The sequence below is a fragment of the Ostrea edulis genome, chromosome 3 (assembly GCF_947568905.1).
Source record: "Ostrea edulis chromosome 3, xbOstEdul1.1, whole genome shotgun sequence".
Taxonomy (NCBI): domain Eukaryota; kingdom Metazoa; phylum Mollusca; class Bivalvia; order Ostreida; family Ostreidae; genus Ostrea; species Ostrea edulis.
The window spans coordinates 86,960,358-86,974,215 of NC_079166.1; the positions used below are offsets into that span (position 1 = coordinate 86,960,358).

General features: G+C 34.6%; 1 protein-coding gene across 1 annotated transcript in view; it reads left to right on the forward strand.

Moving 5' to 3' along the window:
• LOC125656640 (uncharacterized) overlaps positions 1–13,858 on the forward strand; it is a 187,703-nt gene that overhangs the window by 139,580 nt on the left and 34,265 nt on the right. The window contains exon 7 of the mRNA XM_056159300.1: positions 2,434–2,688. Coding sequence (XP_056015275.1) covers positions 2,434–2,688 — 255 coding nt within the window. The remainder of the gene's footprint in view (positions 1–2,433; positions 2,689–13,858) is intronic.

A 13,858-nucleotide genomic window follows, 5' to 3' on the forward strand; every position in this document is an offset into this window, starting at 1 on the left:
TGGTTTTCCCTAGTGTGGCCTCACCCGACCCCCAGGGGCCATGATATGAACAAACTTGAATCTGCATTATGTCAGGAAGCTTCCATGTGAATTTGAACTCTTCTGCCTCAATGGTTCTTGAGAAGAAGATTTTAAAAGATTTTCCTATATAAATGCATATAAAATATGGTTTTCCCTATTGTGGCGCCATCCGACCCCTGGAGGCCATGATATGAACAAACTTGAATCTCCATTATGTCAGCAAATCTCCACGTAAATTTCAACTATACTGGTAGAATGGTTCATGAGGAGAAGATTTTTAAATGACCCCACCCTCTTTTTACACTTTTGTGATTATCTCCCCTTCGAAGAGAACCTAGCCCTTAATTTGAACAATTTTGAATTCCCTTCAACTAAGGATGATTTGCAATAAGTTTGAAAAAAAATGGCGTACTTGTTCTGGAGAAAAAGATTTTTAAAAATCTCAGTGTATTTTACTGATTTGCTATTACCTCCCCTTGGATAAGGGGTCTGGCCCTCATTTGAACAATTTTGAATTCCCTTCACCCAAGGATGATTTGTGCCAACATTGGTTAAAATTGGCCCAGTGGTTTTGGAGAAGAAGTTGAAAATGTAAATGTTTAAAGACAGACGGACAGACAGACAGACAGACAGACAGACGACGGAGAAAAAGCAATCAGAAAAGCTCACTTGAGCTTTCAGCTCAACTGAGCTAAAAAAGCAATGCCTCTCCTTTCCAATCATCAGATTGCATGATGGGGGTGTCCAGGCATATTCTAAACTTGTTTCAAAGACATATCTTTAAGCACTTTATATTGAGAGACACTTTTATAATATATTTCAAAGCGAAGGGTAATTCTTTATTATAATTCTAATTCTGTTGATTAATAACATTTTTAATAAATTGATTTATTGCTAAAACATCATACTTTTATTTATTCCTCTAAGCATTATAAAATGATATCAATTTGGAGTTGATACCAATAGATAGCCATGCTATTTTTTAGCAAAAAAAAAACTAATTTACATGATAATAACCATTTAACAAAAAATGCATGAGTCACATCACTCTCCTGAGTCACTTTGACCCATATTTTAATAGTTTCCCTATATATTCGCATGTAAAACTTTGATCCTTATTGTGGTCTCAACTTACCCCTGCGGGTCATGAATTTTACAAACTTGAATCTGCAATATGTCAGGAAGCTTTCATGTAAATGTAAACTTTCCTGGCCCAGTGAGTATTGAGAAGAGAATATTTAAAGATGTACCCTATATATTTCTATGAACATTCCATATTGTGGTCCCCTACCCCCTCCCAATAGGGCATATCTTTTGCAAACTTGAATATGCACTTCATCATGAAGCATTCTTGTAAATCTCTTATGGCCTACTTGTTTTTAAGAATAAGGCTTTTAAACATTTCCCTATATATTCGCATATAAAACTTTGATATCCTAGTGTGACCCCATTCTACCCCTCGGGGCCATGATTTAAACAAACTTGAATTTCCACTATGTCAAGAAGCTTTCATGTAAAGTTCAGTTTTTCTGACTCAGTGGATCTTGAAAAGAAACTACTTAAATTACCCACCCTACTTTTGCATTTTTATGATTATCTGGCATGGTTCTTCATTTGAACAAACTTGAATTCCCTTTATCCAAGGATGATTCGTACTAAGTTTGGTTGAAATTGGTCCATTTGGTTTTGGAGAAGAGTTATAAAGTGTGAGGCGTTTATAGACAGATGTACAAACAGACAGACAGACGAAGGACAACGGTGATCAAAAAAGCCCACATGAGCTTTCAGCTCAAGTGAGTTAAAACATATATAGACAGTATGTCATTAGATATTTCTTGTGTTTTTTGTTTTGATTTTTATTTTGAAAAAAAAATGTGACGCTCATTGTTTAAATCTTATACCATGCGACGGCATAGAAAGCTGATATTGTGTATGCATGGTTGTTCATGAATGCTGGTCGTCATGTGGAAATAACACGTAATTTATTGGATATGTATAAAAACAAACTCGATAAACTCTTTTTCAACTACTTACATGCGAAATTCATATTTGAAATACTCGAATCATTGGTTTAGCCTGTAACATTATATTTTGCATGGAGCAAATTCAGCATAATTAACACGTTATAGTACAGACACAGGACTCTCAATGTTACACTATGTATGGAGTTCGCCCCTACCGATTACGCATCACACGCTCCTAATAGTGTCATGTCTGTTACATTTGCATCGGCAATCAAACATCTAAAAAAAAAAACAAAAAAAAAAAAACGAAGAAATTATGTATTGGTGGTTTCAATTAATCGATTTTAAAATCTTTGGTTTTATGGTGCTATATCAATCATATCATGCCAATATACTACAATTTATTATTAGAATTTGCATAAAATACCGCATATATACATCATTTTAGTAAACATATCAACGGAAAAACTCAAATCAGAGACAGCAAGAGAACGTATATACAACGATCTACTTCGTGATAAAGAAAAAGGAGATACAAAGAAACTGGGAGCAGCGAGTTGGACCAGGATGACCAGAGAGGGGAAAGGTTTCAAGGGACCTGAGACTGTGTACGAGCTGATACCTCAGTGTGCCAGGTCCACCATTGGACAACACGACCACAACGACATCTTTATGATGGCAGGGAAAATGTATGCTGTGAAAGGTAATTATTTTTATTTTTAAAGATAACCTGAATTGAATGAGTATTTGTTATATCATCCATGTCGTTGTTTGTCCCGTTACACATAATTGTGGAGCTGTAATTTCAGCCTTCACTGTCTCACAGACATGCACACCTTTTAACTGTGATTTTCCTCGTCCTGTTATCATAATGACTCGCGATATCAAAGGAACGGACGTAAACCGGTGAAGATGACGAGCGGCGATCAACTCAACAAGTCCTATAAAATTAAAAACCGGGCAAACACGTTATGTATGTTACAGGTGATAGTACACATGTTTTTAATTTGATGTTAATAACCTTTTAGTAAACTTAACTAGACGTATTCCAGTCATGGATTGATTTAATATTGTTTAACGTCTCTCTCAAGAATATTTCACCGATATTAAGACAACACCACTGCTGCAAAATTTAGACCTGTGCTCGGCGCTCATCGCCATTGAGCAGGGAGGGATGTTTATCTTGCTATACCTGCTGTGACACAATCCCTCAGTTTTTACGGTCCCATTCGAAAGAGCGCCCCATTTAGTTGCTTCTTACGACAAGCAATTGGTACTTACGATCTATTCTAAACCGGACCCCCCCCCCCCCCCCCAGTGATGAAGCAAGTGATAAGATGCAAAATACAATAAAAGCTGAAGAGATTATCAAAAAAAAAAGATAATACCACCACCTACCCATTTGTACACGAAGTATATTTACTATAGATAACACATATGTACTATATCAGTAACATAATAATCCAATCAACATTTGCGATAGTCGGTATGTCAGGTTAAATTGTAGTGCACATGTAGTTGGTTGTTTTTTTGTTTTGTTTTTTTTTCTTTTCTTTTTTTAACACGTTTCTTATTCTCAGAAACTCAAAAAGCTGTATATTAGGTTTTAATGTGAAGTGGCGTAGCTAGATCGGTGCAAGTCAAAATATCTATGAGCCCCCACTAAACACTGCCTTAAACGAATCAAACGTTTCTCTGGCATAATTTGCTCGATTTTTCTCGAAACAGATCGCATGCTGATATATTTCAATAAAATCGAAAACCTTGATGATGGAAATGAGCGACAATAGAGTAGTGTTCTGCCTTCTCGACAATGTCATCGTGATTTCTCATGTGGCCAAAATATCGCAACATCTGTTAAATATTAATATCAATATTACAAAATAGGTGCGGGCAATTTGTTTTTAATATATCTAAGATCAAAGAACACGAGTACCGCAAACGATACAAGAACACACTCTCGTTGGATTTGTAACCATATTATGCACTCTGAATTGATATCATACACACTCCAAATAGAAAAGTCTTAAAGGGTTTTTACCACGATTTTTAATGTAACTAAAACCAGAAGGAGTAACTTTAATAAAGCACGTTTCTGCTGTTATATTGTTTCATTACTCCCAATAATTGATACAAACATGCATTTTATCTGCATATATTCAAATCGTCACTAATGAGCTATCTAGTCACGTGATACGTCATGACGTCATGATACGTGTCAATGTGCTGCAGCAGCTATATATGTGTGTGTGAATATATTCTATTGAAAGTCATAAATTATACAGAATGGATAGTGAATGTTCCGACATCGATGACATCCCGTTAGCATTTAGAATTCCGCCATACATATTTGAACCTGCCTCTGAGTCAAATCTTAAAGAAATTCCCTCAGCAAACATTTATATTAGCCTAATACTACATCGACATTGACTACTCGGACGGAGATCCCGCTCACAGAAGGGAATTTTTTGGTAAATATCTGAATGACATATTTCGTTTGCAAACATTTTGACTGTGTTCCCTCGTAGATCATAATATTTTTAAAGCATTATAGGTATGTATATGTAGAGTGTAACATGCATTAGCAGGCTCGGATCCAGAATTTTTTTCCAGGGGGGGGGGGGGGAATCTTTACACAAAATCGAACCCGTGATATTTTTTTCGTATAAATCGCTATATTGTAATTTGTTATTTTTGCAAATTCCAGGGGTGGTGGGTGATGGTGGTGGGGTCTCCATACCCCCGATCCCCCTCTAGATCCGCGCATGATTAGCCAATGCTGGTCTAAGTAAAATCAGTTCTTCTCTAACCGTTACACTGGAAAAGGTAGAAAATATTTGCTTTTTAAAAATTAAATTGATGCATTGACCTACAATGTGTCGAAGGAAACATTCGATTTACCTATATCGATTTAATTTATAATTTTATTTTTCAAAGGGGAGGGGGAAACCGTATTTTAAAATTACCAATCTGATGAAAATCTATCGACTTCTTAAAAATCGTATAGTGTGTGTTTAAGAGGGTGGGAAAGAGAGAGAAGGGGGTGGGGCCAATAGTCGTAACCTCTACCTTGTAATCGTCCCTCTCATTACTTAAAAAAATATAGGGTGGGGGGGGGGGGCTGTCATTCATTATATTGTTACAATTTTTTTTTCATTACGTTGGCACACACTGTCATCTTTTAAAAATAAAACCGCCGTATTTCAGCAATTTTGACGATTATTAATTGGATCTTTTTTCGACTTTTCGATTTTCTTACTATTTTATTCGGGGGAGGGGGTAGGGATAGTCTGGTAGACCGTGTAGTCATTTCGAAAATAATGTCAATACTCAAAACTTCAAGCGGGGGAGATATCATTGCATATGAAATCAAAGAACTGTGCATATATATAAAAAGTGTATGCTACACAGAAATTTCTGTGGGTGCCAGACCCGAGGCGACTTCAATGATTGCCTCAATACCTGGTAGGCTATAAGAGTTCTCAAACTGAAGGCAGTCTCTGATTATGTCCAGTCTGAAGGACAGCGAGCCTATTAATTTGTAAACAGAAATGTCGATATCATGAAAATGCATGAAAACATGATTAAACATCCAAAGTCAATAAAAGCGTGCAATTGAGGGTTTCAAAATCATGGTTTATCGACCATTCAAAATATATATGGTAACATGCCTTCATTAATGGTAAATATCTGTTGAACACTCACCTCAAATTGTTTCAAGTTAAGTATGACATATTTTTTTTTACAGTAGGTTAAAGTATGGTATATTTTTCGAGATTTTCTCACATGTAACCATCGTTACCGAGTCCTTGAGGTGATAATATGTAAGATAAACATTAATTTTCCATGTATTATTCTATAACTTGTATTGTAATTGACTGACCATATATTTTTTCTAATTTGCGAAAGACAATAAATACAGGTTTTCAAAGAAAATATTTAATCAACACAACAAGAAATTATCTGCTGTAAAAGTCAGCAATAAGATTTTAAGAGCGCAAAATAAACGACTAGATATCACTTTCAATATCTTTGAAATGGCAGAAAATAAAATTGATTAACAAATATTCTCGAACAGTTCAATATGTATGAAACATGAAAACAAAAGACTAGCAATAGATATAGAACGATAGCTTTTATGTATGTAAATGAAGTAGCACTATAATTATGTAACGTATGTTTCAACACTTACACAACAGTACATCCATGAAAATATTATGCCAAAACGATGTCATCATCAGTTATTCTTTACGATTGATGTTGCAAAATCATAACGACATCACTTAATTCAATGGAAATACCAATTTTAATAGAAATATAACGTAGACAAGCAAAAAAAAATACCAAATGTGTCTTTTCTTCTGAATTTGTTAATTTGCAATAAATATGCTATTAAAACAAAAGTAAAAGATTGATGTTTCGCTATTCAAATGCTCATGATTCTTATAGAAATAACAGACACATGTTTTGAAACCTGGATTGTTCTTTGTTATAATAAACAATGAAAGTAACGTATGTTTCTTATTTTTTCCTTTCATTACTGTAAACACATCATTTCCATTCAAAAAATGGAAAGAAACATATTTACCCATTTCTAACAATCTGTTTACAATAATAATATAAAGAAAATGTTTAATTTCCCAACATTTTGATTAAATGTATACCGAATCTTATGTTTTTGTTGGTTATTTTGGAATACCTTTCTATAGAAACTGTCAGTATAATCCACCACACGGTGTTATGAATGAATATTTAACGTGAACCTTAAGACGTAGATGTCCCCTATTGATTTTGAGGTCAAAAGGACAACGGTTAAACTACTCTGGACATACGCTATTGTCCGTTGAGAAGTCTTTCCTTGATAGACATCAAACTTGAAACACTGGTGCCCCCTTATGAATAGATGACCCCCATTGGATTTCAAGTCACAAGGTCAAACGTCATACAAAATTACTCAAATGACCAGTTGCTTATAAGTATTTTGAGAGGCAAAACTTACATGTATCATTATGGTAGCCTTTAACCGGTAGTTAAACCTTTATTTTCACTGTCTATACAGACATTCTACCTTTTCAGTATTGCCACGAGGGGAGCATATAATATTATTTCTAAAACATTTTTTTCATGGTTGTTCTTATGTTTTAATGCATTTTTTTTCATGGTAGTTATTCTGTACTTCTGCTCTCACAAACGCCATATCTGAAAAAATAAATAAAAAATTAAGAACAAGTAGAATAATATTACGTAACGGAATTCCTGGTAACATACGTTACACTCAGATAAAATATTTTTTAATGATTTCTCTATAAGATTGCATAGAACAATCATCAGAGATTAATCCCTTCATTTCTAAGGTATATTATGAAAAGATGCTGAATTCTAAAAAAATGATAAATGTAGAGTTGCATAGTTACATGTATCATAAATAGGACAGTAGCAGTGAAAAACATGGTCTGTATTTCTTGCAGAGGATATCTGTATATGCTGGTGAATACGGGAACAATAACACATTTGTTTCTTCATAACATAGTTGATATTCAACAAACATATCTTTAATGATGATATTTTGTCAATATGTAGTTCAATATTTGATGTCTAATCAAGCATTTCATTAAGTAGCATACGTTACTTTGAAAAACGTATGTTACCAGCGTTCTACTCAATGTAATTCTTACACCAGAGGAATTTCGAGATATTTGGAATACGATATACATTCTTTGATATCAGAAGAATAAATTCAGACCAAAACATTCCATCTGCTTAATCAATATTGTATATCAAACATTGCAGTTGTTGTAACAGTACTTACCGTAAGAGAAAATTAATCCTAATTCTCAAAGTTTAACACGTATTGACTTTCAAACTCAAATGTTCATAGTAGACATTCATGTCGTATACCACACCATGCAGACAGAGAGCAAAAATACGCGGAAAATTGTGATATCATTCCTTTTAATTAATTTCTAGGTAACGAATGTTACATCACGAATGTTACATCTTGACACGTTTTTCAAATTTCAGACCAACCAATGACTTCTGCAAAAGAAATGTTTATATTTTCATTCTCTGTACACTACGAGGTTTTCATAAAAGGGGTAACATTTGCTCTGCAAATACGTTTTCATAAAACAAATTATTGTATCGTATGTTACATTTCTAAAATCAGAATGCAAAATTTTGAGAATAATGATGACTTCTCAATGCCACATCCAAATATCGCTTGATGAATATTTTCCCAAAGTTTTTGAATATTTTAGCGCCAAAATAGATCAAAAACATAAAGATAATACGAAATCTTTGTTCATACATTGGGTGTTTAATTGACCCTATGATCACATAATATAATCTGGCGACATGGAGTAATATATACACCACTGCTTAAAATCATACGCAAAAGGTGTTAAACTTTTATTGAATGAAAATTTAGGAAATACAAATGATATAAACGCAAAGAAAATTAAAAAAAACACGCTCTCAGATTTTTATATTTGCTTGTTCAATTTTAAAAATTGAGTCGGTGACAGTCACGTATGTTACAAAATTAGGGTATCTACGCTTCCTACCAAGTTTATAAGTAAAGGGGAAATAAAAAGTATACCATGCCTAGGGAGGCTATGGGTCCATGAATGTATAGCACACAAAATATATGATTTGATATAGCTTATTTTCTAATAAAGAGCCGGCGACATCGATTGCACGCTTTTATTGACTTTGAGTGTAAAAACATCTTCGCCCGCTTCGAATTCTATCGAGGCAACATCGTCAACTTCGATCAATGAATTTAGACTTGTACGTGTACATGAGTATGAATTCCAACAACCAATCAACTTAATGATGCCTCCCTGGTCAGACAGTGTTTTAAAACAATAAATTCGTCCTCTAATAAGTCGGTAAAATTAAGAGTTTTAAGAGCCTACTTTTGTTTGGAAATGCCGTCAGCCATCTTGTTTTGTCCAATCCTGCACACGATCATGACAGTGGATACTACGATTTCAACCGCTGACCTTGACTAACAAAAGACGTCCTCCGCGTGACACGGGGAGTATGTGTATCAAATTTGATGGTCCTAGCCCCGATAGCTCTGTCTGTATTCAGCCTGCAAAATATCCTGTTTATGAATACAACAACCTGACCTTTGACATCTGACCGTGAAAAACAATCTTCCTCTGATCACGGTGATCAAATGTACAAAGTTATAAAGACCCCGCAGCGTTTCTTTGATCAATTGGTTGGTGGTATGGTGCTTAACGTTCCGCTCAAGAATGTTTCACTCAAATGGGGACGTCACCATTACTGATGAAGGACTGCAAAATATAGGTTTATGTTCGGCGCTTACACGAATGACTGAAAAATATAGGCTAATGTTCGGTGCTTATACGAATGACTGAAACATATAGCTTTATGTTCGTTGCTTATACTGCTTTTGAGCAGGGATCTGTATCATGCCACGTCTCCTCTGACACGGGGCCTCGGATTAGGGATGTTCCTAAAACGCAGAATGGAAAACAGAACAGAACGAAAAACGGAACAGAATTTAAGAATTAAATTACTTAGTTTAGGTAAGATAACACAAGAAAAGATGCTTTGTTTTGACTAAAATAAAAAAATGATAATAAATGGGAATTTGTTTAAAAGTGGTAAAACGGTTTTATCTTAGAGTTCTGCATTATAAATTGATTAGGCGATGTAAACGTTTTATAAGAATTTAAAAAGCGTTTTACAAGAATTTTGAAAGTTCGACATTGACGGATGTGTTAGGGAGCAGCGACACCTATGGGTCGAGATTGGAAAGAGCACCCGTGGTTCATATGCCCCTTGGCAAAACGTCATTAATGCACATGTACAAATTATTTACAATACTACCATGCATGTGTGTACCTACAACATAAAGTGTGTAAGACAACAATAATTCATGCTCGAATTCAACAAGATGACATTGTTTTTGATTTATTATTTTGACTTAGTAACAGTGTCACCCCAGTCATAGGCAGGGAGGACGGTGACACTTTATTTCTAAACTGAATACTTATATCTTAACATTTAGATTAATAATGAGATGACCTTTTAATTCCATTCAAACATAAATTCTATTTTAACCTTTTAGCTATTTCATATATCATGAAATAAATCTGTTAATTCCTTATTATGGATCGTAAACTTCACCTTATCTTCCATTGGTTCTGTTTCAATCCTTCTTCTCCGCTGTACCTCTTCGGGTTCAATACTAATCCACAGGTACGAACTTTCACATGAATTCATCCCAAATGAGGTAAACCTTTTATGCACACCGGACGTGTTCGCCTTTAAATTTGATTTGATACATAAATGTATATTATAATACAAGGTGTAATTCGAATTCAATTATCTTAAAAACATCTAGTTCCAATAAAAGCAAGATCGATTTGAAAAGGCTATACTTGGAGAAAATTGAAGAAAAAAAAGGCTATCTTTTACAATGTTGTTTTCGGGGGTTGGGGGTTGGGGCTTTATTCATTAGATACAAAATTTAAAAGGGTTTAAAGGCCTTATAATTCAAGTCTTTCTCAATATATTTATTTTATTTTCTTTCTTTACTTGGGAAATAACACTGTCACAATCGAGGGGGGGGGGGGGGGGGGGGTGACAACGCCGGGGAAAACGATGGTATCCAAAGGTACTTGCTTAATATATGTCATGGTAAGTTAATGGTTTTAAAATACACAGACAATTGAAGTATGTATATTGTTACCCCCTATGATATTTATTTTGGTGGCAATAATTTCACTTAAATGTGTGAATTCTATGACTATCTCATCCCTCTTTCAATTTATGTATTTGTTTCACGTTTTCTGTAAGCTTTAGAAAGTACCATTCTACCGGTACAATAAAATACACAAGGTATGAAACAAAAAATGTAAAAATTAAAAAAGGGGGGGGGGCGCTTCGTGGCACATTTTCAAAGTTATTGCAGCGTTTCCTAACGATTTTTGGCGAGCGACAGGTCAGTGATATCATACTACAATACCAGTCTCTTCAACTTAAAAACCACCTTATTTCTTTTATTTGACACAATCTTGCGTGCATTAATCAAACAGGGCTTCATAACTGGTAGACAAAAAACCTTAATTTGCGAAAGTTACGCATTATTATGCTTTATAATGCAACGTTACGTGCTAATTCACAAAGGTTTTGCATTATAACGCGAAAGTTTCGCGTTTATTTGCGAAACTTTCGCGTTATAACGCATTATAATGCAAAATTTAAGCGATAATTCGCAAAAGGTTTGCGTTCTAAAGCGAAAGTTACGCGTTATAATGCGAAATGTTTGCGAAAGGTACGCGTTTATTGGCGAAAAAAAGTTTGACCTACGAAAAAGAGCTCAATGGGTTTTCGTATTTTGTAATATAATGACATCACTTGATAATTATAGCTTAGGATAAAAATTTCAATTTAGCTATCACGTTGACGTGTTTATCTTTAGATCTTATTTCTGGCGCTCAAGGACATTTTTCAGACGATGCATTGAGGTTAGGCCGACCTCGAATTGAAAACAATCACACAAAATAGAAAGTAACAAAATGTGCGTTTATTGAGAGTTATGTGATCAAAAGAATCTTACACTCGTGCTATGAAATTCGTTGTCGTGTTTAAATAATCCCCTTGCTAATGCTCAGGGAATATGAAGACCGGCACCTTATTTTATAAATCCCATATACCACAGGCACTCGTTCAAGATCCTATATTTAGTGTACATAGGCCTAGATAATGAACGAGAGAGAGAAAGAGAAAGACGGACATAGTATGTGAGAGAGCATGTCTGCAATAGAGCAGTTTATCTGACTCTCTTGATATATCTCCCATTTTGAAATTTTAACGCGGGGAAGTCCCAAACGCCTTTTTGTTTTAATAAGTGCAGTCGGTATATCTTACCTCCCTTACTACATCTACGGTATTGCGGCATATTGCCCCCACGTACGAATTAAAAATCATTTTCATAAGTAATCTGAACTAGTTAGTTGATTCTTTCGATAAAAGGATGGGAGGGGAAAAAGAACGGAAGAGAGAGAGAGAGAGAGAGAGAGAGAGAGAGAGAGAGAGAGAGAGAGAGGGGGGGGGGGGGTTGACAGTGTCCAATTAACCAGGTGATATATATGAAAAGAATCTTGGAGGAAAGATAGATAAAGAGATAGAGAGAATATTCATTATTTGTGTACAATAAGCGAGATGTATTTAGTGCCCTACCTTAGTGGTTTGCAAGCATAAACATTGAAACATCCGCATCCAAAAGGTATCTACGAGTTCCTTTAGTTTTAGTATCGTCCTGAACATGTTGAGTGTGAAAGGTGAGGTTAACGAACAGTGGTCAATTTCTTGCCTCCTATAAGCAATACAAAATAGAGAGTTGGACACAAACGGAGCCCTGGATATACCAATAGTGGTATCATGTGCCTTGGAAGAGTAAGCATCATCTGTCGACCGGTCACACCCGCCGTGAGCCCTATATTTTGATCAGATAAAGGAAGTTATCTGTAATCAAAATTAGTGTGGATTTACGTTGAAAGACATACGTACAAACCTACTCACAAACACAATGATTAAAAGAAATCGAGAAGACTTTGGCTTTTCCCGGAATCACCCAAAACTTACAGTACCTCCACGTTATGTAACAATTGTTACATACCGTTGCCATCTGCAACACGATATGTAACAATTTATTACAAAGCGTAGCACGAATGGCAACGCTATGTAGCAAATACAAAATGTTATATAGTGTTGCCATTCGTGCTACGGTATGTAGCAACTTGTTGTATACCGTCTTGTTGTTACATTCCGTGTCACATCACCCCACCCCTTTGACCTTAGGGACAGGTCGAAAAAATGATCAATATCTCAAAAATTGAATGTTCACAACTGTACATGTGTAAGAAAAACTAAATGCATAGTGATGAAGATAATAAAGGCTTCTACGAAAATTGAATAGCATTTTTAAAAAGATATTAAATAATTTTCAACATACTTGCATATATATTTTATGGTATATCTCCATAAGCTGAAATATAATTATAGAAGTGTTTATTTATTTCACAGAGAGAGAGAGAGAGAGAGAGAGAGAGAGAGAGATGAAAAAATTGTTTCGTCTGTTCCAAAGGGCATCAAATTCAATGAGAACTTTGAAAAGAATATTACAAAACGCACACTCCTTTTTTCCCTCTCTGTATACCTTGCTGTGTACATGTAATATTTTAACAAAAGGATGAACATATTTTGTATACCCTTTTTTCAGAAGGATGCCCATTATACAGTTTGTTTTTTTTTTTTTGGTGTAAAAACTAGTCAACAGTATATTCTCTGTTCTAAATGAATTTCAAAATAATCTAGAAATAATTGAAAATAATTTCATTCCCTTAGTATACGTCCTATTGTTTCTTCCTCATTGCAACAAAGGGTACATATTTTTAGTTAACGTTTTTGATTTAAATGAAAAATGAATTTGTTGCAAAAATATAAACATTCCATATTGGAATCATTGAGGATTATTATTTGTAGTTGTTATGAAAGGTGTTATGTGGATTATTTTCCACTCGGTGTTATCTATTTCTAAGAGCTAACACCACCTTGTTGTTCCTGTTGTCACATAGGAATTTTTGTTTAGAACTTTATAAAAGCCCTTGGAATTATTTTTTGCATTGCAGTACATGGTATATGTGTGAAATTGTAAATTGATTTGCCGACTTTTTGAAATTAATGTTTTGGAAGACTTTTTAATCCAAGTCTTTATTAGCTGAATGATGCTTGGATATTCCAAGAAATTGATTTTCACATTCGGATAAGTATTACTAAAACGTTTCATAGCTAAAATAAAAAAAGCTACCATCTTCTTAAAAAATATCATT